General features: G+C 40.4%; 2 protein-coding genes across 4 annotated transcripts in view; one reads left to right on the top strand and one right to left on the bottom strand.

Annotated features, from left to right (window-relative positions):
- Positions 1 to 25,134, bottom strand: part of LOC140730224 (butyrophilin subfamily 1 member A1-like) — an 89,823-nt gene extending 64,689 nt beyond the window's left edge. The window contains exon 1 of one of the 3 annotated variants that reach the window (XM_073050393.1): positions 25,004 to 25,134. In XM_073050393.1, the coding sequence (XP_072906494.1) occupies positions 25,004 to 25,032 (29 nt within the window). In that variant the 5' untranslated portion in view covers positions 25,033 to 25,134. The remainder of the gene's footprint in view (positions 1 to 25,003) is intronic. The other 2 variants (XM_073050391.1, XM_073050389.1) reach the window with 2 other exon arrangements.
- A 301-nt stretch (positions 25,135 to 25,435) lies between these two features.
- Positions 25,436 to 27,767, top strand: part of LOC140730223 (butyrophilin-like protein 8) — a 39,289-nt gene continuing 36,957 nt past the window's right edge. The window contains exon 1 of the mRNA XM_073050388.1: positions 25,436 to 25,454. The gene's annotated coding sequence lies outside the window, so the exon portion shown is untranslated. The remainder of the gene's footprint in view (positions 25,455 to 27,767) is intronic.

Here is a 27,767-nt window from a genome sequence, read left to right as displayed (position 1 = left end):
ACCAAAAGTCTATTCCTGTGCGACTCTCGTTTTAGGTTTGTGCAAGGTGGAAGGTCACACCTGCTCCATGGACAATATTTATCTTTCAATTAATGAATTAATGTCACTGAATCATATGGCACATGGCAAATACCCTTTACCTTTCCCACTAACCTGGCTTCACCTATCACCTTCTAGCTATTGTCCTTCCCCTACACCAGCCTTTTTATTCTGACATCCTCCCCCTTCTTTTCCAGGCCCAAGGTAAGATCATGTCCCAAAACGTCAATAGTCTGTTCACTTCCATGGATGCTGCCTGATCTGCTGAATTCTTCCAGCATTTTGTCTGTGCTACTACCATTGCTTGCTCAAATCATGAGCAAGCAAGTAGTGAATTTCGATGGCATGGGTTCAAGGAGAGTCCATACAGAGTACTATGACCTTATGTATTTTATTTGGTTGCTGCTTATCTATTGCTTTTAATAAATTTGTTCTGCTGTGTTTATTTTTTCCTTTATCTGCAGAGCTAGCATGGAAAATTTCATTCACCACAACACTGAACTAATTCCACAACCTACAGACCTCTCAAGGACTCCACAACTCGTTCTCAGTGTCGTTTATTTACTACTTAGTTAATTATTAATATTTAATTATTTCATTATTATTTAAGTTTGTTTCGTATTCGTACTTTGTCTTCTTTTGTACATTGGTCATTTGTCTGTCAGTCTGTGTGTAGTATTTCACTGATTCTATTGTACTTCTCTGAACAACTGTGGTGACAAGAAAATGAATCTCAAGCTAGTATATGGTGACATTTATCTACTTTGATAGTAATTTAACTTTTGAAAATTCCTGCAATGCATCTGGTTCAGAGAGGAAAGTGCTTTGAACTAAGCCAATGCTCTGACATTTTAACTTCGTAGGTAACGCTACCATCTCACTCTCTCACTGAGATTGGAATAGAATTTGGGAAAGGACTGGGAAGGTCACTGAACAAAATTACTTACAATAACACCATTTCAGTTGAATGCTCACACTAAAATACTAATAAAAGACTGCATCGCTTTACATACAATGATTCAACATTCAATAAACGTACACATTATAGATAGTTTAACCAAATTAATGAAACTACCTGTAAAACCATCTAAAGTTTCATGGACATTTTATATGCTAATCAATCAATGCTGAAGCCCTCACACAAGTCATTCACCAACTCACATTCTACACTCGTCTCCCTCCAGAATGCTAAGAAATGGTGGCAGAAAGGACTATTCCACTGCAAATAATGCTTTGGGCCATGTGGGTAATCTAATATCCAAAACTGGTAAGGTCTCCAGCTCCTGCCACATATCCAACTAATCCTCCTCCCCCATAGTCTAAAGATATACCAGTCAGGAGGTTAATTAGTCACTGTAAACTATCCTGTGATTAGGTTTAGGGTTGATGGGTGTTGGGTTAGTTGGGCCTGTTCTGCTCTGTATGTCTAAAATAAAAATTTTAAAAATCATTGCAAGGGTTAGTGATGCCTGCATCCTCTCCTGAACAATGCAGAAGCTCTAACTGGACTCAGGCAGTTACATTGGGATGGGCACAGTCCCAAAGTACACACTATATTCAGCTCTCTCATGGGGAAAGATTCACAAGTGGACAGAGGTAAACTTTCAAGGATGTGGTCAATACCACTTTGAAGAAAAGCAACATCCCTCCCGACTTCCAAGAATCTCTGACTCACAACTGCTCAAAATGGAAAGGATGTATTTGTACTTATGATAGCATTCATGATGCAGACATACGTCTGCAGCAGAGAGGTCATGCAATAGTGGAAACAGACCAACCACCTACTCAGCTGATTTGCTGGTCATCATTTGGCCAACCGTTCCTATGTTGTCTGGTAGGTTACATTAAAACACAAAAAACCAAGTCTTCACTGATCCAAGTCAGCATGCACCAAAAAACAGGCTAATACTGTTGCCACCTGGGGGTGGTGGGGTGGAGAAGAGAGGGCTAATTCTGGCCTTTATGGTTTTGAGTTTACCATTCGCCTCTCAAGCACCTTCTCATTAGCATTAAGCAGCTGTGGCAGACTCTGGCAGGTGAGACCAACGGAAGGTCCAACGGTCAAGAAGGTGGTCTCTGCAAGCGTTGTGGAACGCGTAGAGCACGACATGACACAGAAGATGTCCTGGTCATCCACTGCGCTTAGTCCCATCTCCAGCTGTCTCAACTCTTGTCTTGCCACTGGATCCAGATGGGAATTGGGAAGACAGAGTGAGGCTCACTGAAATCCAAATCAAGCACTAGTCTCAGCACCATCCAACCGGTTGGTGGTGTAGTGGCCGAATAGTAGTTCGAATCCGGCCAGCTCCCATGCACGCTCTCCATCCGCGCTGGGTTGAGCTTTGAGCTACCAACTCAACCACATAAAAAGTACTAAAAATGGTGTTGAGGTCTTCATTGATGACGATGGCCAAACCTTAAGCAGCTGTGATGGTTTTTCTCAACAATTCACATCCAAAAAGTGCTGGCACTCTACTTTTCAATATCTAAAACTGAGTTTGGCTTCTATAAGTCACATTTACTTTGTTTGCCTTTGGGAGACTTTTTTTTTTGCCTGCATAGGTGTTCAGCATCACTGAGGTCTTTTCTAATGGTAGGTCAGCAAACAGTCTGTTGCAGTCAGCCTCTGGAATTATTGATAAAGCTGACCCTGTATCCAACTCCATTATCAGTTTTACTTTAGACACATCTATTGCGATCCATATGATTTATACCTTGCAGTTCTAAGTATGACAGCTCACCTTTATCAAACAATGTGCTGTCTGATTTGTTTCCCATTCAGTCACTTTATGCATTTGCTTAGTTTTGTGTTCACTCAGTTGTGCTTTTTGTCTGCCATGCACACTCTGTGACCTTGTCTGCAACACTTACTGCAAAATTTTGCTTTGAACCAACAGTCATTTGCATCACGGGAAGATTTGCCACATTGGTAACATTTTTGGCTTTTTGTACCATTCAGGGACATTGTGCATTTCACATTCTAACCTCTTTTTCTATAGTTCTGCTGCATTCTTTTCTGCAGTCTCTAACAATATTGCAATGGTCAATGCCTGTTCTAAGGTTAGGTCTCTTTCTAACAGTAGCTTATTTTAACAACAACACACACAAAATGCTGGTAGAACACAGCAGGCCAGGCAGCATCTATAGGGAGAAGCGCTGTCGACGTTTCGGGCCGAGACCCTTCGTCAGGACTAACTGAAAGGAAAGATAGTAAGAGATCTCGGCCCGAAAGGTCGACAGCGCTTCTCCCTATAGATGCTGCCTGGCCTGCTGTGTTCTATCAGCATTTTGTGTGCGTTGTTGTTTGAATTTCCAGCATCTGCAGATTTCCTCGTAGTAGCTTACTTTAAGTGCTTTTATGCATGCCACATAAAAGCCTGTCCCTTAATCCATCAGAAAGCCCATCTCTAAAGTTACAGTATTAGAAAAGTCAGCGTAGTTCTGCAATGTATTCAGAAATGTTTTCATCCTTTGACAGGTTGCTTTCGTAAAATCTAAATCTATTATCAGAAGTTTAGGGTTCAAGTAATTTTGTAAAATTGTGACAATTTCATTGAACACCTTGCTCGCTGGCTTTTTAGGAGTTACTAAATTGCATAATAGACTGTATGATCTGGCACCCATTAAGCTAAGAAGCGTGTCTACTTTCCTTAGCTCATCCATGTTGTTTGCATTACAATACAGTTCAACCCACTTGATATACAAGTCCCAGTCTTCATTAGCACTATCAAATTAATCAACTTTCCCAACTGAATGGATAGGTATATGGACAGGAAAGGAATGGAGGGCTATGGGCTGAGTGCAGGCCAGTGGGACTAGGTGAGAGTAAACGTTTGGCATGGACTAGAAGGGCCGAGATGGCCTGTTACCGTGCTGTAATTGTTATATGGTTATATGAAGCCATCGCCAAGTTATCTTCACTTTAAATTTGATATTTCTGCATCTTTCCCTGTATACTATGCTATACCCAAGTGTCCCTTTGTTAACATCCATGACAGCCTTCTCTACTGTTTAACTCTTTACTCCCGCTGCTTTGTTCTGTAACTGTCAGTGCAGTCCATGATATTTTCTAACATTCAGGTTCGCACTCATTGCCAATTTGTTGTGTCTGTGCACAAGTATGTATCAATTAAAATAAAACACGTATGCAGAAAATGGCTTTAACTTGTGTGTGTGAGAGAGAGAGAGAGAACAATGCATTCGCATAGACAATAGATCAATGTGCATGGGTAGCCAACAGATCATATGTAGTTTTATGGGAGTCATTACTCTAGAAGAATAGATTCATACATTATAATCACAATATCAGATTTCCACAACAATCTATGGTTTTGATTGTATATACCCCATTCTATGCCAATTTTTTGCTGTGATTTCAAATCTCATTTTTCTAACCTCCCATATATAGCTTTCTCTCCTCATTCAAAACTTATCAGATTCCTAACAACCAGGCAAAACTCTCCAGTAAATACCAAATTTCCCCATGCCAACTTTGCCTCAGACTCTTTCACTATTTAACCTGCCTGACTTCTACTGGTAGAAGCTCTTCAAAACCAATTTGTTAGATATCTGGTTACAGGTTTTGCCTCACCTGGTTTAACCAGTCAACTGACAGCCTGTACTCCTCCCCTTTCTTATTCTAGCCCTTAAGGATCTCAGCCCAAAACATGCATTTTGCAACACAGAAATGCTGATTAACATTTACCTGCTTCTTCAAGTTGTTTGTCTTCTCTCAGTCTTTCCCCTTGTTGCAAAAAAGAGCAATCAACACTTAATGCTGAAAACAATGGATATCAGACAGTAAACTGGGCTCTTCCTTGAAACTTCAACAGTTTTGTATAGTGAGTGGAAGAGAACAGTTTATTGATGGAACAAAGGCCAGAGGAAAATGGACTAGCTCATTTCTCTATTGGCTATTACATTTATCAGGTAGCTGTCATTGTAATAAACCAAAGGTCACATGCTAGAATTCCTCACACAAAGTTCATCCTCTTGCCTTATGCAGTCATGATCACAGCAGAATAGCCTTCATGAGAGCTGACTAGTGTTGGCCTTTTCCTTATTAGAATTAATTATGAATGTGTATGCATAGGCGAGGTTATTATTGCCCATCCTGGAGTTATACTAAAAAGCTAGAGAATCACTTGTAATATGTTTTGCTTTCAATGACAAATGAAGCCAAGAGCCAACCATATTTTTTAATTAATCATCAAGACTAAATACTGAAAGACCCAACCACTAACCACAGGCACCACTTACTCATGTCCACATTGTACCAGAATATGTATATCCCAAATCAGCAACTTGGGGACACATAAATAGACACCCCCCCCTTAGGAAAATATCACGACTCATGATCACAGTACTACTACAGAATAAGAACAGGTTTCCTTCCCAAATGCGGAAACTACCATCAATCCATTATGATACTTAATTGAAAGACCATCTCTCCCAAACAAATCGGGCCTTTTCCGAACAGTTCCAATAAAAGTACAAAGAATTGGAGCAATGTGACTTGAAAATGAGTGCCTTGTTGTTCAGTTTGAAGTTAGAATTACAGGGTTCAAAACAAAGTCTCAACAAACCATTTCATTTTCTCAATCGAAAGTCTCGCTACTGCTCTAAATTTATTTTTCTTATAAACACTTTATATTCAGGATATTTTTAATTTTACTTTTGCATGCATCTTATTGTTTCGTTGGTCTGCACCTGCATATTTGAGGGTAATATGACACTAGATTTAGCATGATTAACAACAACATCTTCAGAATTAAACTAATCAACAGGATGGCAAACAATTACATTTTTGTTTCAGCACAATTAATTTCTTTGAATATAATTATAAAACTATGTATAATACATGTACCGTAGATGTCGGATTATAAGCCGCTACTTTTTTCCCACATTTTGAACAGCTTTGAACACTGCGGCCTTTACTACGGTGCGGCTAATGCATGATTTTTTTTCATGCCGCCAAAAACATTTTGCCTCGTAACAGTAGACCAATAAAATTGATGAGTAGTTCACAGAGGTCCAATGAAATTGTACGATAAATCAAGCGCACTTTCACAATTAAATTATTGTAAATCAGTCATTTGTACTCACCCTCATCAACATGGAAAACACTCGAAGAAAAGCATTGTGCTGCCTTTATGGCAGTTATTTAGTTTATAATATTTTCGCTTAGTAATTCATTTTCTAGTTAAAGTTAGAAGTGTTTTAACTATATTTGTTTTCTGTACTACATCGCGGGATGCTATGACGTCACACCCGGTTTCGCCGCGTCTTGTGGGAAAAATACCGGTTTGCGATAAACGGGAAGGAGGGGGCGAGCGCATTACGCGAGCGGCATTAGATCTGAGCGAACGCTGCTTTTAAGTTAAAGGCGATCAATAACTTTTCCTGGTAGGCTGCAGTATATATATTTTTTACCAGTCGTTAGGAGATATTGGAATGTTGTTCAGTAAAAAAGTATACGCAACGTATATTTAAAAGTAGCCGCGTTACAGGCACGGTTCGAAAAAAAGCATTTGCAATATGTATTTGTTTATGTTACCATATGGATTTAATTAAAAGTTAAAAAATCCTCACATGTAATATCTTTCTGTGTAAATATCTCATATTACAACGTGGGACACCTGCGGCCGAAAATCCGGTGCGGCTTGTACAAGTACAAAATTGATTTTCTTTCTAAAATTAGAGCCAGCGGCTTTTAATCAGGTGCGCTCTGTAGTGCGAAATCTACTGTAATACCTTCATTCTAATGCTGGATGTTACAGATCAGCACCAGTTAAATTCAACTTTGAGGTGTTAAGTCAAAACAAAGCCATCATGGAGAACCAACAAACACAATGTGGACAGAGGTATGAGAGCAGAGGGGTTGCACAGGAGCAGAAACCATGTGCCAGGGAGGGGGCAAGAGCCAGCAAAAAGGGTGCTGCAAGCAAGTACTTTGTATCTTCTCCCCTTGACCACATGGGTTTCCTCCAGGAACTCGTTTTGTCCCACAATGCAAAGACGTACTGGTTGGTAAATTGCCCCGTGATTATGCTAGTTTTAAATTGGGGGAGATTGCTGGGCAGCGTGGCTGAAAGGGCTTTTCCACACTGAATCTCAATAAATACATAAGAGAATAATAGAATGTAGGGATAGACTATTTGGCTCCACCATTCAATCATGGCTGTTACGCGCCACTTTTCTGAACACATTTTATCCCTCAATTCTCTTCATATTTAAAACCTATCCCTCCATCTTACATTGACAAACTGACTGATCATCCCAAATACAGGGTTTATCAGTTAATTGGGCCATTGGTTAATCAGAGCACCTGTTTATTTGGGAACAAAATTAACTGAGAAAATAGCTGGATTCTGTTTATTGGGACATTGTGCTGCTTAGTAGAGGCAGGAGACTGCTGCCAAAGCTTCCAACAAGTGCCAATCATGTACGTTCGAAAGCTGTTCATAGACTTCAGTTCAGCATTCAACACAATCATTCCTCAGCACTTGATTGGAAAGCTGAAACTGCTGGGTCTGAACACCTCCCTCTGCAACTGGATCCTAGACTTCCTGACTGGGAGACCTCAGTCAGTCCAGATTGGGAGCAGCATCACCAACACCATCACACTGAGCACGGGGGTCCCCCAGGGCTGTGTGCTCAGTCCACAGCTGTTCATTCTGCTGACCCAGGACTGTGCAGCAATACACAGCTCGAATCACATCAAGTTTGCTGATGACACAACCGTGGTGGGTCTCATCAGCAAGAAAGAGTCAGCATACAGAGAGGAGGTGCAGCGGCTAATGGACTGGTGGAGAACCAATAACCCGTCACATTTAAAAGAGATAGTTGTTGACTTTAGGAGGGCACGGAGCGACCACTCTCCGCTGAACACCGACGGCTCCTCGGTAGAGATCGTTAAGAGCATCAAATTTCTTGGTGTTCACTTGGCGGAGAATCTCACCTGGTCCCTCAACACCAGCTCCATAGCAAAGAAAGGACAGCAGTGTCTCTATTTTCCGCGAAGGCTGAGGAAAGTCCATCTCCCACCCCCCCATCCTCACCACATTCTACAGGGGTTGTATTGAGAGCATCCTGAGCAGCTGCATCACTGCCTGGTTCGGGAATTGCACCACCTCGCATCGCAAGACTCTGCAGTGGATAGTAAGGTCAGCTGAGAATATCATTGGGATCTCTCTTCCCGCCCTTACATTTACACCACACGCTGCACCCGCAAAGGTAACAGCACTGTGAAGGACCCCACGCACCCCTCATACAAACTCTTCTCCCTCTTGCCATCTGGCAAAAGGTGCCTAAACATTTGGGCTTTAACAACCAGACTGTGCAGCAGTTTCTTCCGCCAAGCCATCAGACTCCTCACTACCCAGATACTGGACTGACATCTACATAATTTATTATTATATTGAAATTTGTCCTCCACTGTGCCCATTGTCTTGCTTATTATTTATCTATTAATTAATTATTGTACTGCCCTGCACTGTTTTGTGCACTTTATGTCGTCCTGTGTCGGTCTGTTACCTAGTGTAGTTTTTGTGTTGTTTTACGTAATCTAGTGTAGCCTTGAGTTGTCTCACATAGTCTAATGTAGTTTTGTGTTGTTTCATGCAGCACCAGGGTCCTGGAGGAACGTTGTTTCATTTTTACTATGTACTGTACCAGCAGTTTATGGTCGAAATGACAATAAAAAGCGACTTGACTTGATTTGCACTTGTGTGGCCATTAGACACCACACTATACTTAGAGCAAACAGTTTTTAATTAGCATCAGCTATGTGTGGTTTGTGTTGAAAAAGCAATGATTTTTATCACTGATAGTTGGCAGTGAAAATTTGCTATTTCAACAAGTGAAGGCTTTGAAAGATGCAATTGTTGATAACTGTTTGAAAACAGTATATTATCAACAACAGAAGTCACTGCCCATTTTGTTTCTTTACAGTCAATAAAGAGAACATGGCAGATTTATTGCACTGTAGTGGTATTGACAGTGTTCTAATTTGTTCTGCATTTCATTTAAATACATAATTTATTACTCGATTAAGAGGTAGCTTATACCTTCTTAACTACTTCCATGAAACTTTCACAAACAAGAGGAAATCTGCAGATGCTGAAAATCCAAGCAACACTCAACAGGCCAGGCAGGACCCAAGGGTCTCGACCCGAAATACCGACTGTACTTTTTTCCCCATGGATGCTGCCTGGCCTGCTGAGTTCCTCCAGCATTTTGTGCACATTCCATGAAACTTTGGCTAATTCAGGTAACAGCTTAATTGGTCCTGATGTGTCCCCATTTTACTGGAATCCACTATATTAATTACCCACAAGAGGAAAACAATTCTTACTTTAATTGGGCTCCTGTTTTGAGATTTTTAACTGGTTATGAACACTTTTAAGCCTACTTTGCCTCATCTGTTCTCAAAGGACAATCCACAAACTCCAGGAATCAATCAGCTGTAACTTTATTACAATCCTTCTCAAATCACTGATGTATCATTGAGTTTGATGACCAGATCTGCAATAGGGTCTTGCCTGTGCCTTATTAATTCAGTTACAGATCTTTGCTCTGATTCTTCGACCCTCCTGCAATAAAACCAAGGACATAGTTTGCCTTCATAAATGTTTCCTTTACCTACATGCATATTTCTCAGAGCAAAGATTTACCTCAAGCATTTAAGTCTAGCTGAACACTCAACACTTTTGTAGATTGGTGGAGGGGTAGGTAGCATAGAAGAACCAAGGAGTCTGCAGAGGAGTTAAACAGTTGAGAGAAGGGGCAAATAAGTGACAGATCAAATATAGTGTATGAAGGTGTAAGGTAATGCACTTTGACAGCAGAAAAAAGCATGACTATTTTCTAAACAGAGAGAAAATTAAAAAATCAGGGATGCAAAGAGACACGAGTCCTTGTGCAGGATTCTCTCAAGCAGGTGTTCCCATCCTGGGGTCCATGTCATAAAAAAAGGTTGAGAAACCCTGCTCAAAAGGTTGACTTGCAGGTGAAGCCCCAATAAGGAAGGCAAATGCAATGCTTGCATTCATTTTAAGAGGACTAGAATATAAAAGTGAGGCCTTAAAAACGTATTGGTCAGTCCAGACTTTATAGGTCCCTTGTCAAAGATCTGCTGGCATTGGAGAAGGTCTGGAGGAGGTTTACGAGAATGATTCCAGGAATGAAAGCATTTGATGGCTCTGGGCCTGTACTCAATGGAATTAAGAATGAAGAGGGATCTCATTGAAAACTATTGGGACTTCCGGTAAGATGGCGATTGTTTAGTCGCTTCAAACTTTTGCTCCGTTATACTTCCTATTTTTGCACTATGTGTCTCCCTTTTTAAACCTTAGTTCATTATTTTATTTGCTTTCTTTTATCTGCCTGCGAATACGTCTATCTTATAATGACTACAAAATGTACTAAACTCGGGAAAAAAGAAACTTCCACGGCTCTGTCGGCTGAGATTCTCTCTATCCTGGAACAGCATCGACAAGATACTCTAATGGATATCAAGACTGAATTTAGAGCTTCGATCAGTCAGCTGGAGTCAAAATTGGATCAGATTAATGCCAGAGTGGATGACCATGCTGAACATCTATCTCGCATCAACCTAACCTCTGAAGATTTAGAACGCCGTGTTCAACATCTAGAAACTCTCTGCTCCAACCTAACGGAAAAAAACAGTAAACTTACTTCCAAAATGGTGGATCTCGAAAATCGGAACAGGCGCTGCAATCTGCGAATTCTTGGTTTGCCGGAGACCACCGAAAAGGGCTCTTCCGTTGAATTTTTTTCTACTTTTCTCTGTGAGATTTTCGGGAAAGAATTTCTCCCGACTCCACCTGAGCTAGAAAGGGTTCACAGGATTTATGTTCCTTGTGCCATTTTGGGTTCTCGACCACGGCCAATTATTTTATGTTTTCATCGATATCAGGTGAAAAACCGTTTGATTATGGAGGCACGCCGTAGAGGTACTTTGACTTTTCAAAATACAACTATTTGTTTCGTGGAAGATTATGCCCCCCAGGTTCTGAAGATGCGTGCTGAGTTCAAAGGCGTAATGAAAGTGCTTTTTGATCATAGATTCAAACCTTCTCTTCGTAACCCAGCTGATCTTCGAATTACGCTTACTACTGGAGAATGTAAGTGGTTTAAATCAGTGAAGGAGGCTGAGTTGTTTGTTGGAAATCTTCCAGCCATCTTGGCTTCTTCGGACCCAGTTTGATTTTCTAAAATGGCTGATAAGTACTTCTTGAATTAAAGTTTTTTTTGCGAACTCAGACTCTACTTGAATAATTCAGACATTAACTATTGAGATTCTAAGGGTTCTAGTTAGTCTCTCCTTGGACCTGGTGCGATTTTCTTAAATAGATGATTTAAATTTAATGTTTCCCTGTGGTCTTTAGATTTTACTTGTGTAATTTATTCTACTTCTGAATAACTTTAACTATAGAGAACTACAATTGGTCTTAATTTGTTTTGGAGGCTTGGAGTTTCTTATTGAAGGCCTCCCTGTTGATACATGATATAAGATTTGCTTTTTTTTTTAAAAACAGCTGATATGTATTCTCTTTAAATTTATAATTTCCCCCTTTCCCCCCCTTTTATTTTTTTCTTTCAATTTTTCAGTTTCTCGTGGGTAATTTAGTTTTTTTTGATTTTTTTTTGTATTAAGTTTTATACCTTTTCTGACAAAGTTGTTCCTATTTGTAATTTTGCTCTCTAGTGCATAAATTAGCTAGTATTTGCTATATTATCTATACGGAGCCTACATCAATGATATGGAACTGGAAGTTATTTTTGGGGTAACATTTTTTTTGTAGAGCTAGCTGCTTTTTTGGGTAGCCATCTAGTTTTGGGTTGCGAGGATGGGGTGGGTTCTCTAGTTCTAACACTATTTACTGTTTTTTCTGTTTTCCCTTGCTATTCAGGACATGTTTCTGCCCTGATATTACTGATTTATGTTTATATTTTTGCTCCCAGACTGTTATTGCAATGTTTGATTTTATATATGCCTACTACCTTTCATGTACTAATAATTGATAATGGTTAATACACTTAAATTTGTGAGTTGGAATGTAAAGGGATTAAATCATCCTGTTTAAAGAAGGAAGGTCTTCTCCCATATTAAGCAACTCAAAGCTGACATTGCTTTCCTTCAAGAAACTCGTATTCGTAGTTCTGATAATTCTCCGCTTTTATCAAAGTGGGTGGGTCAGCATTTTCATTCATCCTTCCCGGCCAAAGCTGGGGGGGGGTTCCATCCTTATTAATTCAAATATTCCTTTTGAACTCCATAATAAGATATCTGACACAAATGGCCGTTTTATTATCGTTTCTGGTAAATTATATAATACTAAAGTTGTACTAGCAAACCTGTATGCTCCCAATTTTGATGATGTTAATTTTTTTGAACTTTTTTTCTCCTCACTACCAGATTTAAATTCATATTCTCTTATACTGGGTGGCGACTTTAATTGCTGGTTAGATCCCAATTTGGATCGATCATCCCCTGTTACTAGATCACCTACTAAATCTGCTTTAGCTATTCACTCTTTTCTTTCTAATTATGGTATCTCTGATATATGGCGTTTCCTTCATCCTACTGAGGGAGATTATTCCTTTTTTTCACATGTTCACCATACCTTTACTAGAATTAACTATTTTTTAATTGATAATCAACTTATTTCATTTGTCCATTCTTGTAACTATCAGAGTATACTGATTTCTGATCATGCTCCAATTACTTTGTCTCTAAATTTTCCTGGTCTCCCTCAGATGAATAAACATTGGCGTTTTAACCCGACTTTATTATCGGACGATGATTTTCTAAAATTTATTAAGGATCAGATAACTTTTTATTTAAACACTTATACGTCATCTGAAATGTCATCCCAGATTGTCTGGGATGCCATGAAAGCATATTTGAGGGGTCGAATAATCTCATATACAGCAAATCTTAATAGAAGGTCCCGTATAGATCAATTAGACCTTATTAATCAGATTAAAGAATTAGATCAATTGTATGCTCAAACTAATAAGCCTGAATTATGTAAGAAGCGTGTAGAACTTCAAACTAAATTTGACCTTCTCTCTCCTCAACCTGTTGAACGTCAACTTCTTGAAAGTAAGAGTCGCTTTTATATTCACGATGACAAATCTGGTAAATTTCTAGTTAATCAGTTGAGGCGTTCTAAAGCTAAACAACATATCACAAAGATCCCGAAGGAGAATGGGGATATTACATTGGATCACTCAGAAATCAAGGACGTATTTAAAAATTTTTACTCTCGGCTTTATTCCTCTGAATCTCTGAATGAGAATATTTCTGTTGATCTTTTCTTAAATACTCTTAATATTACTTCGCTTTCATCTGATTTTCAAGCAAAACTCAATGAGCCTATATCATCAGAAGAAATATCTTTTGCAATTTCTGCACTGTCTTCAGGTAAATCTCCTGGACCTGATGGGTGCCCTGTAGAATTTTATAAATCATTCTCTTCACTCCTTTCTCCTCAGTTACTCTCAGTACTATCTGACTCGTTTAACTATGGTAAATTGCCACCCTCATTTAATGAGGCATGTATTTTTTTTAATTAAAAAAAGGTAAAGACCCAACAGAGTGTTCCTCGTACAGGCCGATCTCTTTGCTTAATGTTGATGTTAAAATCTTGACCAAAGTCTTGGCTTATAGATTAGAAACTGTTATACCCTCTATTATTTCTGATGATCAAACTGGTTTTATTAAAAACCGTCTTCCTTTTTTAAAACATACGGCATTTATTTAATATTTTATATTCACCTTCAACTGGGATTCCTGAATGCGTTATTTCTCTCGATGCGGAGAAAGCATTTGATCGTATAGAGTGGAACTACCTCTTTGTGGTTTTAGAAAAATTTGACTTTGGTCAAAGTTTTATCTCTTGGATCAAATTGCTGTCAAATGTCCTACCACCTCTGTTTTGAATAATTCTCAGCAATTCCAGTTATTTAACCTCAAACGTGGCACCCGTCAAGGATGCCCTTTAAGTCCCTTTCTTTTTGATTTGGCTGTAGAACCTCTGGCGATAGCATTCCAAAGCTGTCCTGAATTGACCGGGATTTGGAAGTGGGGGGGGGGGGGGGGGGGGGGTGTTGAGCATAAAGTTTCTCTTTATGCTGATGATCTATTACTTTTTCTTTCAAATCCGTCCACATCCTTACCTCCAATGTTTTCACTTCTTGATCAACTTAGCCAGTTTTCTGGCTATAAACTTAATTTACATAAGAGTGAACTTTTCCCAATTAATAAAGAAGCACAAGTATTAGCATTCCGTGACCTCCCCTTTAAAGTAGTTCATAATCAATTTACTTACCTTGGTATTACAGTTACAAGGAAGTTTAAAGATCTTTTTCGTGAAAATTTTGCCAGTCTTTTATACACTACAAAACAGAGTTGGTCATAATGGTCACCTCTATCTATGTCCTTGGTAGGTCGTATTAATGTTGTTAAAATGTATGTTCTCCCTAAATTTTTATATTTATTTCAATCTATCCCAATTTTTATTTCTAAAACCTTTTTTGATTCCTTAGACTATTACTTTTGTCCTATCTGTGGAAGAATAAGCATTCTAGAATTAATAAAGTTTATCTTCAAAAATCTAAAAAAGAGGGTGGCATGGCCTTACCTAATTTTTGTTTATACTACTGGGCAGCTAACATTCGTTCCACTATCTTTTGGTCTTTTTTTCATAGCCAATCTGAGTGCCCTAATTGGGTAGCAATGGAGCCGAATTCCACTGAAGATCTATTTCTGCACTTCTTGGTTCTGCATTCCCTAGCAGTTTGTCTAGACTAATTGTTAGACATACTTTGCGAATATGGGCCCAGTTCAGGAAATTTTATGGTTTTTCCCTTTCTAGTCCTATTTTACATAATCATCTTTTTTTATCTACTATGTATGATTCAACATTCTATGATCAGTATAGGAAGGGCATTAGACATTTTGAAGATCTTTTTATCGATAATCGCTTCGCATCCTTTCAACAGCTTTCTGCTAAGTTCAATCTGCCTAATGCTCATTTCTTTAGATATCTCCAAATCAGACACTTTATCAATCCTTTAATTCCCAACTTCCCTGAAATGCCCGAGAAAAATGCTATGGATTTCTTTCTTTCTATTAATCCGCTGGGTAAAGGCTTAATATCATTTATCTGTGATAAATTAGTATCCTTACGGCGTGCCCCTGTGGATAAAATTAGAATGGCTTGGGAGCATGACTTAAATATCCCTTTATCTGATGAGATTTGGGACTCGATTCTCAAATCGGTTAATTCAACCTCTCTTTGTGCTCGCCACTGCCTTTTACAGTTTAAGATTGTTCATAAAGCACATATGTCCAAATCTAAATTATCTCGATTTTACCCTAATATTAGTCCTCTTTGTGATAAATGCAAAAGTGGCAAGGCTTCTCTTATTCATATGTACTGGACCTGTCCTAGTTTAGAGAAATTTTGGAAAGATGTTTTTATAACTTTATCCTGTATTCTGAATCACCACTTAGAACCTAACCCTTTAATTGCTCTGTTTGGTTTCTTGGGTGAGACAGATATACGCTTGAGTTCGACTAAATGTCGAATATTATCTTTTGCTTCTCTCCTGGCTAGACGTCTAATCCTCCTTAGATGGAAAGATGTTGCCCCGTCCACGTATGCTCAATGGCTTAACGATATCATGTCCTGCTTAGACCTTGAAAAAATCCATTATTCAATTCTTAATTCGGATATAAAGTTTCATAAGGTCTGGGGACCATTTATTGAGTATTTTCATAATTTTCCTCAAGTTTTTTTTTCAGTCCCTTGCTTTCAGCTCTTTTTTTTGGTAGTAGGCATTATTATCTTCTGTTTTCAAGTGTATTTACAGTTTTGAGGGTTTGAATGTTTTGATTTATATTTTCTACATTTTGTTTTGGTTGGTCTGGAGTTTTTTTTGTTATGGGGCTTGGGGAGGATACTAACTTTACATGACTTCAATTTGGGTGCTTTCTCAATTATCTTATTTTGTATTATATTACTATTGTATGTTTATCTTGCACTGTACTAATATTCTACTTTGTTTTGGTTTTTTTTAAATTTGTAGTATTGTAGAAAATGCATTAAAAAATCAATAAAAAAAGAAACCTATTGAACATTCGAAGGCTGAGATCAAATGGATGTGGAGAGGATGTCTCCTATAGGGAGTGAGTCTAGGACCAGGAGGCACAGCCTCAGAATAGAGAGACATCCATTTAGACCAGATTAGGAGGAATTTATTTATCCAGTCATTAATCAGTATAATTCATTGCCACAGACATCTGTTGCAGCCAAGTTGAGTATATCTACAGCAGAGGTTGATAGGTCCTTTATTAATCCTGGCATCAAAGTTGATGGAGAAGGGAGGAGAATGGGGTTGACAGGTATAATAACTCAATGGGGTAAATGGCCGAATTCTACACCTGTGTTATGGCCTTTATACTTCTACCTGCAATGGATGACCATTTCAATTTTATGTTCATTAGCTACATTGTTGCCAATACACTTGTTCATTTTACCTTCTCCAATGTAAGCCCAACAGGTATAATAATAGTGAACAAAATACAAAAGCATCTGAATTTGACTGACCTTTCATCATGAGTCCTGATGAAAGGTCTTGGCAAAAATGTCAAACGTTTATTCCTCTACAGATTCTGCCTGACCTACTGAGTTCCTCCAGCACCTTGTGTGCTTCTTAAAATTTGATTGCAATCTCAAAGTTCTAAGTAAATTTATTATCAAAGTATATATATATGTCACCATACACAAGCCTAAGATACATTTTCTTGGGGGATTACTCAATAAATACAATAACCATAATAGAATCAATGACAGACTTCACCAACAAGTGGACAACCAGTATAGAAAAGAAAACTGCAAATACAAAAAGAAAAATTATATAGTAAATAAGCAATTAATTAATATCGAGAACATGAGATGAATAGTCCTTGAAAATGAATCCATAGGTTGATCAGAACCACTAAGAGATGAACTAAAAGACAAGTTAATTGTAACAGCAGACCCAATATAGTAATTACTCCAAAAAAATCATTGTTTTCAGAACAAAGAAACCAATCATCTTTATCTGCACGGAATGCTTGCTTTGCAGACTTTCTGGTCTTCAGTACAAATGTCCGATGCAATACCCTAGCAATGACAGTGAAAGACAAACATTGCAAAAGGTGTTGAATTTTGAATTCTCTATCAGTACTGACAACAGTATCTATGCAGTCATCAAAGTACTGGAAGAGGATGGAACAGGGGAATCCAAAATTGTGTAAACATGGATCATCCCCAATTCTCACATCGGACAGGCCTTACACATTTAATTGTAGGAAATGAGTGGAGCTGAAGGAAGAAGTTGTTGAACACATTACAGGTTTAGCAAGACAAATGAGGGTCTCAGTAGAAGGGGACTGACTGGGCTTCTGCTCAAGAGTACCTTTAGGTGTATGATGAGACATCTGGAGCCAAGTAACTCAGTGGTTGATGGCAGCATCAGGGAATCATGCATGAAAGTAGGAGAGGGGAAAAAAATTTTAAAAAAAGAAAGTGGTCCTGGGGTACAAGAAAGAGAACTATTGTTTCAGACTATTAGTACAGTGCTCTTTGTGGATCTTGGGAAGGAAGACCACGTTACACACGTTTGCAGGACATGACTGAAGACTATGCAGCAAATATTTTGCAATGGAATTATGAGTAGGGCTGGAAAATAATTTCCTCAGTTTAATTTGGTCATAATACACTGCAAGGTAGGAGATTATGTGGGGGAGTTTGTTGCCGATTCTTGAGTCAATGAACTCAGGAAGAAAACGACATGGCAGATTTTAACACCGCATATCAGCGAATTGTTTATCCTTGTTGGTCTCCCTTCTCGCTGTGAAAAGGGGACAGCTCTTTGTTCCTTTATTAGGGAGAAAAAGAGCCTGCAGTGGGTCAAATTGTCATGTGAACAACTAGTTTTTTAACAGCAGATCATGGTCTTTATTGAGGACTTTGCCACTGCTTGATTGGAGGAAGCTGACTCCTTTTTTTTGATTGAAGTAGGGGAGGGGGATGGTGGTTGCTTTGCTGCTGCTTATGCATGTGAGGGGGAGTGGCAATGGTTTGGGATTCTAATGTTTTTACCTTCGGTCATTCTTTGGGACACTTCTGTTTTTTGTGAATGTCTGCAAAGAACAAGAATTTCAGGTTGTACATTGCATACATTCTCTGATATTAAATGGAATTATTGAACATGGGAACACAAGCACCTACAAATAGCATACCATTCTGACTTCAGTCTACATCCTGGAATTCCCACCGTGGGATAAGCTTCACCATTACCTTCTAAATGGCAAATAGGGATCAGTAATAGATTCCAGATCCCACACATGAATAACCTAAGTGTCTCTGAATGAAATCTTATTTTGAGTAAAATACACTAAACACAGGAGGAACTCAGCGAATCAACCAGCATCTACGGAGCAGAATAAACTGTCAATGTTTTAGGGCGAGACCTTCCATCAGGACTTAAGTCTTCAGCCTGAAACATCAACTGTTTACTCCTCTTTATGAATGCTGCTTGAACATCTTGTGAGTTGCTCAAAAATTTCAGCATCTGCATAATGTCGTTTAAAATTTGTTTTGAAATGCTTTCTGGTGCATTTCACTTTGTTACAGGATTTACTAAATATATCAGCACAGCGCAAAAACAGATAATTCTGTTCCAACACATCCTGATCACCATTTGTGCCAGAAACAAATCTCTTACAACTCTCCCAAAATAGAATGCAATGTCAACACTTCACTTTCCCTTTTCAAGACCTCCACATTGTTCATTATTCTGCATGTTTTTCTTTGCCCTGGACTTCCTTGTTGCCCATTTTTACACCAACTATTCACTCCAAATTGATGGTATTCTGCTAGCTTTGAATAGCTCTATCAAATGTTTGGCAAATGGTGGGGAATAGTGGTCCTGTGCCAATCTTTGTGGTTTGAGATAGCAAGTTTGATACAAGAGCAGACCAGCCCTTTATTCTGCTAATTCAGCAAAATGACGTGCTACTTGATTGACATATACAAAACTTTCAGAGAATATGACATGATGGAGTGGCGGGAGAACAATTCCTTGACAGATGTGTCTCTGGGATCAGGGAGTACAAGTGGAATACCATTTTGAACTGATATCATGAACTCAAATTATAGAAGAGTGCAGCACAATACAGAAACTTCAGCCAACCCTTTAACCAACTGCACAATCAATTGAGCCCTTCTATCGTACAGAATTCATGAGCTTCCTTTGTTCCCTTTATCCCTGTTTATACTTCAGACTTTCTTCAATCTTGTATCAGTCATGCATTTCCCACTCTATGTTAAAAAAAACACTACCCATTATATCTCCTTTAAACTTTCCTCCACTGATCTTGAAAGAATGTACTCTGGTATTAGCCATTGCCGCCCTGGGATAAAGACACTGCCTGCCCTCTCTATGTATTCAATAACCTTCTACATTGCAATCAAATTGTCTCTCCTCTCCTTCATTCAACCTGACCAGATAACACATATGCTCTAATCCAGGCTCCTGATAAATCTCCTAAGCACCCTTTCTTAAAGATTCCAATATCCTCCTTATAATAAGTTGACCAGAACTGAACACAATATTCCAAGAGCAAACACGAGGAAATCTGCAGATGCTGGAAATTCAAACACACACAAAATGCTGGTGGAACACAGCAGGCCAGGCAGCATCTATAAGGAGAAGCACTGTCGACATTTTGGGCCGAGACCCTTCATCAGGACTAGTCAGGACCCTTCATCTAGTCCTGATGAAGGGTCTCGGCCCGAAACATTGACAGTGCTTCTCCTTATAGTTGCTGCCTGGCCTACAATATTCCAAGTGTGGTCGAACCAGAGTTTGAAAGAACTACAACATTTATCTCGCACTTCATGAATATAATCTGCTGACTAATGAAGTCCAACACACCATATGCCATCTTAATCAACCTATCAACCTGTATGACAACTTTGAGGATATGGAACCCAAGAACCCTCTGTTCCTCCACATGAGAAATATCTTCAGAGTGATAACTTGTCCAAATTCTGTTTTCTGGGAGCCATGGAGACTGTTGTTGACTGTTTAATAAAATGACAGATGTGTCTCAGATATTTGAATAAGGGTATTACTGAAAATCATTGGGTCTCCTAGGAGTAGTTGAAGTAGGCATCATGATCAGTACAAACAGAGGGTCTATTCCTACACAGTACCAGTCTTACATGAGAGTCATTACACAATGCAGCAAGAATATAAGCCCTTTGGCCCAACCAATCAGAATCTTTCCCTAGGATAGAAACATCAAACACCTGAGGACACCCAAGGTGAGAGGGAGTGGAGGGGAATAAGCTTAAGGGCAGCATGAAGGATAATAATTTTCTTTTTGCACAGAGTAGCAGGTGCCCGCAGTGAATTACCCAAGGTAGTTCTGGATTCAGGCAGTTTGGTAGAGTTAAGAGACTTTTAGATAAACGCATGAACATGAAGAAAATAAAGGAACTTCAAAGATACACAAGTCAATGAGTATAAAATTGCATCAAGATCAGCACAACATTGCAGATTGAACAGTTTGTCGGTATTCTATTGCTCGACCATCATGCCCACCCATCTATCTCCTATGCCTCCTCAGATGCAGGTCAGCCCACTGATATCCCGATCAACTTGTTTTTGTCACCAGAACCTGCATCCACAGTCACTAAGTGTTGACCGCAGGTGCTTTGACACATCACTAAAGAATCTAGAAATTTGTAGCATGGAGAATATTCAAACTGGTTCCAACTCCAATATGGTATGGAGGAACAACTGCACAGGATTAGAAAATACTGCAGAAAGTTGCAAACTCAGTCAGCTCCATTTTGGATTCTAGCCTCCGCAGCATCTAGGATATCTTCAAAAGGTGGCACCTATCATTAAGGACCCTCATCACCTCTTCTCACTGCTACCATCAGGATGGAGGTACAAGGGCCTGAAGACACACTCAACATTTTAGGAACAGCTTTTTCCCCTCTGCCATAAGATTTCCGAATGGACACTGTATATCTCTACATTTCTGCATAACTTTCTTAAAAAAAATTCTTATTGTATCTTTTAACAATTTTTATACTGAAAAATAACAAATTTCTTGACACAGATCAGTGATAATAAACCTGATTCTGTTTAAGATGGTGGAGGAGTTGGATGTGGAAGTGTTGTTTCACACCTCAATAGAATGCAGGGAATGCCGGAGATGTACTTCACTGGACTGCAAGCACATCTTGAATCAAATCCAGTTTATTGTCCTTCTGCACAAGTGCAGAGATGTACAGATACAGAATCAGAAGTATTTGGGTGGAAACTGACAGGAAGGACAGAAAAAAATGGATATAGATAAGTCACTAAAGCTAGCTTTAGCATTGCTACTTGGGAAACTGGGCTTCGCTGTGGTTATACTGCCTGATGAGAACCACTTCTTCAAGCACTGTCACCCTATACACCACAAAAGGCAGGATCATCCAGTGTTCACCATTTCAATAAGACTTCCCATTCTAACATGGCTGCTCATGGCTTCCTCTGTGGGCCACACTCACATTGGAAGAGCAACACCTCATATTCTGTCTGGATAACCTCCAAGACTGGATAGTCTTGGCCCAAAACGTCATCTGTTTATTCCTCTCCATAGATGCTGTCTGACACAAGTTCCTCAAACATTTTGTGTGTGTTGCCCTGGAATTCTAGCATCTGCAGAATCTCTTTTGTTTTTGATAGTATAAATATCAATCTCCCCAACACTGGGAATTTCTTTTCTCATTCCCTATTCTGGCTCCTCTCTCACACTTCTCTCTTCACCTATCACCTCCCCCTGGTTCCCCTCGTCCTTTCCTTTCTCCCATGGTCGACTCTCCTCTCTTAAGAACATAAAAAATAGGAGCAGGAGTAGGGCTTCTGGCCCATCAAGTCTGCTCCACCATTCAATAGTATCGTGGCTAATCTGGCCATGGACTCATTTCCATCTACTCACCTTTTTCCTCTCTAACCCTTAATTTCACTACTATGCAAATATCTATCCAAACTCATCTTTACTGTGGTAGCCTCCACTGCTTCATTGGGCAGAGAATGTCACAGATTCACCACTTTGAGAATAGCAGTTCCTCCTCATCTCCACCTTAAATTTACTCCTACAAATCTGGAGGCCATGTCCCTGAGTTCAACTCTCACTGACCACTGGAAACAACTTTCCTTCCCCTATCTTACCTATCCCTTTCATGATTTTATGTTTCTGTAAGAACTCCTCTCATCCTTCTGAATTCCAGCAAGTACAGTCCCAGGTGACTCAATCTCTCCTCATAGTCTAACCTCCTCATCTCTGGAATCAACCTGGTGAACCCATCAGATTTCTTCTTCTGCCATTTACTTCTTCCTTCTATTGCCTCCCACCTTCAGATACAGAATCAGATTTATTACCACTGACACGTGTCCTGAAATTTGTTGTTTTCAGCAGCAGTACAGATGGTGAAGGTCTTTAGAGATGGATGCTGCCTTTTTGAGCCATCATCTTTTGAAGATGTTCTTTTACTATATCCCCTATCTGGTTTCACCTATCCCTTCCTGGTTTCTTACTGCTTCACACACCACTTCAACCACCCACCTTGCCTGGTCTCAACTATCACCTTCAACTGTCAACTATGAGTGTAAAAAGTACTCATTCCGCTCTCTTACCTTCTTTCCAGTCCCGATAAAGGGCCTCGACCCAAAATGTCAATGTTATTTTCTCATGCTTAAACAATCGCCCGCAAAATAAAATTAGGTCAGTTTTTTTTAAAAAAAGACCTCCGTTAAGTTCAACCTGCCTAACGCTCACTTTTTCAGATATCTCCAAATCCGACACTTTACTGCTCCTTTAATTCCTAACTTTCCTGAAATGCCTGCGAAAAATGCTATGGACCTATTTCTTTCCATTAATCCACTAGGTAAAGGTTTAATTTCAATTATCCGAGATAAACTAGCAGCCTTACGACGGGCCCCTGTGGATAAAATTAAAATGGCCTGGGAGCAGGATTTAAATATCTCCTTATCCGAGGAGAGCTGGGACTCAGTTCTCAAATCGGTTAACTCAACCTCCCTTTGTGCTCGCCATTGCCTCTTACAGTTTAAGATTGTTCATAGAGCCCATATGTCTAAATCTAAACTATCTCGATTCTACCCTGGCATTAGTCCGCTCTGTGATAAATGCAAGAGGGGCGTGGCCTCTCTCATCCACATGTACTGGTTCTGTCCTAGCTTGGAGAAATTCTGGAAAGATGTCTTCACTACATTATCGGGTATTCTGAATCAGCACCTAGAACCTAACCCCTTAATTGCTCTGTTCGGTTTTTGGGGCGAGACAGATTTATGTCTGGGTCTGACCAAATGCCGAATACTATCCTTTGCCTCTCTCCTGGCGAGACGCTTGATCCTCCTTAGATGGAGAGATGTTGCCCCGCCCACTCATGCGCAATGGCTTAACGACATTATGGCCTGCTTGGACCTCGAAAAAATTCATTATTCAGTTCTTAATTTGGATCTAAAGTTCCATAAGGTCTGGGGACCTTTTATCGAGTACTTTCATAACCTTCCTCTTAACTAGGGTTTTTTTCTTCTTTTCGGTCCCTTGCTTTCAGCTCCCTTTTTTTTTTCTGGTAGCAGGCATTATTATCCTCTGTTGCTAAGTGTATTCACAGTCTGGGAGTTTGACTGTCCGGACTTATACTCTTTATACTGTGTGGTGGTTGGTCTGGAGGAGTTGTTTTTTTCTTGTGTTGTGGGGCTTGGGGAGGACACTAAGCTCACTTGTCTTTAATTTAGGTGCTTTTTTGTTAAATTCTCTTCCTTTGTAGCATATTGTTATTGTATGCTTAATCTTGCACTGTATTAATACTCCCCATTGGGATTTGGGGTTTTTAATTTTGTAAAATGTTTTGAAAAACTGAAAAAAAATTTTTAAAAAAAGACTACGCTCTTAAACTGTGAAACTCAATACTTAAAACTTTAAGATTGTGCAGGTGCAGCTGACGTCTATTAACTACATTCAGAGATGCAGCGTGGTACAGGACCAACAATCCATGTACCGGTAGTTAATATTAGGCTGATCAGAAGACAATGGCCAATTAACCCACAGCAGGTATAGCTTTTGTCTCCGGGAGGAAACCAGAGCATCCGGATGAAAACAATGCAGCCACGGACACTACGTACGGTTGGTGCTGAAGTTGAAGTCTGAATTCGGATACCCCAAGCTGCGATAGCATCGCGCTAACCACTACCGTGGCGTCCAAAGATTTATATTTAAGTACTTACTTAACATTTATTTAACTATGCTTTTACCATTATGTTTGCACTTTGACCCACCTAAAGCACTTTGAACTGCACAGTTTTCATGAAAAGTGCTCTATAAATACTTTTATATTGCACTATAAATAAGATCTTATTATTCCTCTCCATGGATGCTGCAGAACTTGCTGAGTTCATCCAGCATTTTGTCTGGGCAAGGGGCTGTAGAGGGCTAAGTATGGTAACAACCCAGAGGTAGATACCTCAACCCTGGGAGAGGAATCTTCTTCGCCCAGAAAATGTGTGGCGAAAGCGGAAAACACAGGGCCAATCAACCTTTGGCCCAGGAGAAAGCGAGCTACTGTCGGTGACCTATCCCCCCAGAGGGGGTGACGGCTTGACGGAGGGATTTAGCCTGGCTGCCGCCCAGGCCCAGTTCCCGTCGGCCGGCTAAAACAGGCTGAAACCGGTTGTGTGTCCCCCACCCCCACACACATAAACACACCACCCTTCCATAGGCCGGAAGAAGCGAATGCCGAACCCTCAGCTCTTCACCCGCCCCCGACAGGACACCGAGTACCCGCACACGGTTTACCTGAAAACACAGACAAGGGAACACGGCATCTGAAAACAAGGGAAAAGCTCGCTGTGCCGGTTACAGAGGTTCAGGCAGGAAGAGGCGGAACTTGCGGCCCTGCGGGCCGTTTGATTGACCTATGGGGCAAGCCGTCACGATATATTGACAGCCCACAGCGCCAATCAGACAAACAAGCGCCTTGGATTAATTAGCCCCGCCCCTATCGGTCAGGGTGACGCTTCGGATTGACAGCCAGACTCTCCAATCAAATAAACTAGCAGCGCGGATTGCCGGCCCCAGCCAATAACCGGGCCGCGAAGCTTGGGACGGAAAGGCGAGATATTTTAATGAACGTCTCTGCGCCAGCTGATTGGCTGGCAGGTACTGAGTAGCGAGTGTAGGACGCGCGGCGGAGGCGAGCTGGCGCGCTCCGGGCCGGGTGAGTGTCGGTGCGCGTTCGTCGTGCACGGTAACGTCCGGGGTACCTCACTCCTGGTGTCCATGCACCCCTAAACGACCGGGTCGGCTACTGTTCTCTTAATGTCCGTGCTGGGCCTGGGTGTTTATGCATTGTAAGGTTGTAACGTTGAAGTCTCTCTGCCTTCAAGCAGGAATGGAGTCCACTCCTGTCCGAGAGGGGCACGCACGGTGTTAGGATTAGGGCGTGGGGTCGAGGCTAGTCTGGGTGCTGAAGGTCGATCAGGACATTTAGAGGCTGCGTTTCAATTAACGGGTTTCGTAAGAGTTCCTGTAGCCTGTCAGTGACTGACGTTGAACTTCTGTTCCCTGGCTCGCTAACTCTTGCCCAATTTGTACTCACTCCAGCTCAGCGGCCATCACCCCGTACCCTTGGCACCCTGTTAAACACGTGTTTATTTCTTTTTCAGACTCCTCTTGTTCTCTCCGTTGATCTGTCTTAAAAACTGCGATTTCTTGAGTGCCTATCATTTCTGAAGACTTTATTTGTACAAACGTTACATCTGCCTGCATATAATAGCATAGGAGTAGAATCAGTCCATTCAGCCCACCAAGTCTGTTACACCACTCCATCATGGCTGATTCATTAGCCCTCTCAACCTCATTCTCTTGCCTTCTCCACGTAAACTTTGACACCCTGGCCAATCAAGAACCAATCAAACTCCGCTTTAAGTATACCCAATGATATCTCCTTCGCAGCTGTCTTTGGCAATAAATTCCACAGATTCACCACCTTCTGGGTTAGAAAAAAATCCTCTTCATCTACTCTGAAGGGACGTCCTTTCATTCTGAGGCTGTGCCCTCAAATCCTAGACTTTCCCACTGTAGGAAACATACATTCTAGCTTGGCCTTTCAATATTCAATAGCTTTCAATGAGATCACCCCCTCATTCTTCTAAACTTCAGCTAGTACAGGCCCAGAGCCATCATCTTAGTGTATTTTACTCTTTCAATATTCATGAGATTCCTCCCTCATTCTTCTAAAATACAGCAAGTACAGGCCCAGAGCAATCAATGCATTTCATTTTTGAAATTCTTGTGAACCTTTTGGACCGTCTTTGATTCAGCTCAAGAACAGCTTCCATAACTTCTCTTCCCTTTGGTGCACAGTTTACACCTGTCCTGTATGTCTTCTGTCATTTGGTGTTACGCCTGAGGAGAACTTCGCATTATTTGAATTGTGGATCTTGATGGAGAAAATGTTTTTTTCTAGTGGAAGAACGTGGAGCAAAGAATCAGTGTGCAATCACAGATAAAGTCATTTTTTTAGCAGAAGGTTGTGGGTCTTTGTGTTCATTCTGCAATGTGTGTTTTTTTTTTGAATATTTTTAAAGCAGGTGGATTTTTGATAAGTGAAGGGGTGAAAAATTATTTGGCATTGGCAAGAATAGGAGGATGTGTGAAAAGCTACTGGGGGTTTGCAAGATTGGGAGAGTGTGAAAAGGTGGGGGTTGGCAGGTACATGTAAGAGGGTGAAAAAGATGAGAGGCATTGATTGTGTGGATCCCAGAGGCTTTTTCCCCAAGTCTGAAATGGCTAATGGCATAGTTTTAAGGTACTTGGAAATAGGTACAAGGAGGATGTCAGAGGTAAGTTTTTCAGTGGTTTGTGCCTGGAATGCACTATCAGTGACGGTGGTAAAGGTGAATACAAGAAGATATTGGGTACATGGAGCTTAGAAGAATTAGAATTAAAATTAGAACTTTAGGCAGTTTCTAGAGTAGGTTACATGATCGGCACGACATTGTGGGCCGAAGGGCCTGTAATGTGCTGTAGACTTCTGTGTTTAAAAAAATACAGGGATTGGTGGGAAAGGGGTGTGGAAAGCTACTGGGGTGTGGACAGGAATTTAAAGTAGACATTACAGTCATGTCAACCGTTATCTTTTCAAACAGCAGTGTTCTCGAGGGGTTCAGTGGCTGCCTCTTAATTCATATATTAGTTGAAGTTGTTTCCTGTACTGGAGAATGGGGAATTCACAGAGAATCTTGTCCAAGTAGAATTTATTGCACCGCCCTGGGTTGGTGTCTACCAGCTGTTGTTCCATAGAGACTTGATGTTTACACACTCCTTTTCAGGTTGGAGTCTGTGTTTGAAGTCAAGTTTAGTTTTTTTTTGTGGACGGCGCACCACCCTGCCTCTGGCACTGACTCTGATAGATCTCTCCTGGGCAGGGACAAACGGGCAACACTGCAGCACCAGGCTGAGTCCTTACTACAACTGAGGCCATGCAGTTCCCCGCCGACAATCCCGCCAATAAACCACTGAATTGGACTTGAGCATTCTACATCACCAGTGTCCAGCA

This window comes from Hemitrygon akajei, chromosome 7 (genome assembly GCF_048418815.1).
Source record: "Hemitrygon akajei chromosome 7, sHemAka1.3, whole genome shotgun sequence".
Taxonomy (NCBI): Eukaryota; Metazoa; Chordata; class Chondrichthyes; order Myliobatiformes; family Dasyatidae; genus Hemitrygon; species Hemitrygon akajei.
The sequence above is the reverse complement of the archived record's forward strand: the minus strand, read 5'-3'. Positions and strand labels throughout refer to the sequence as shown.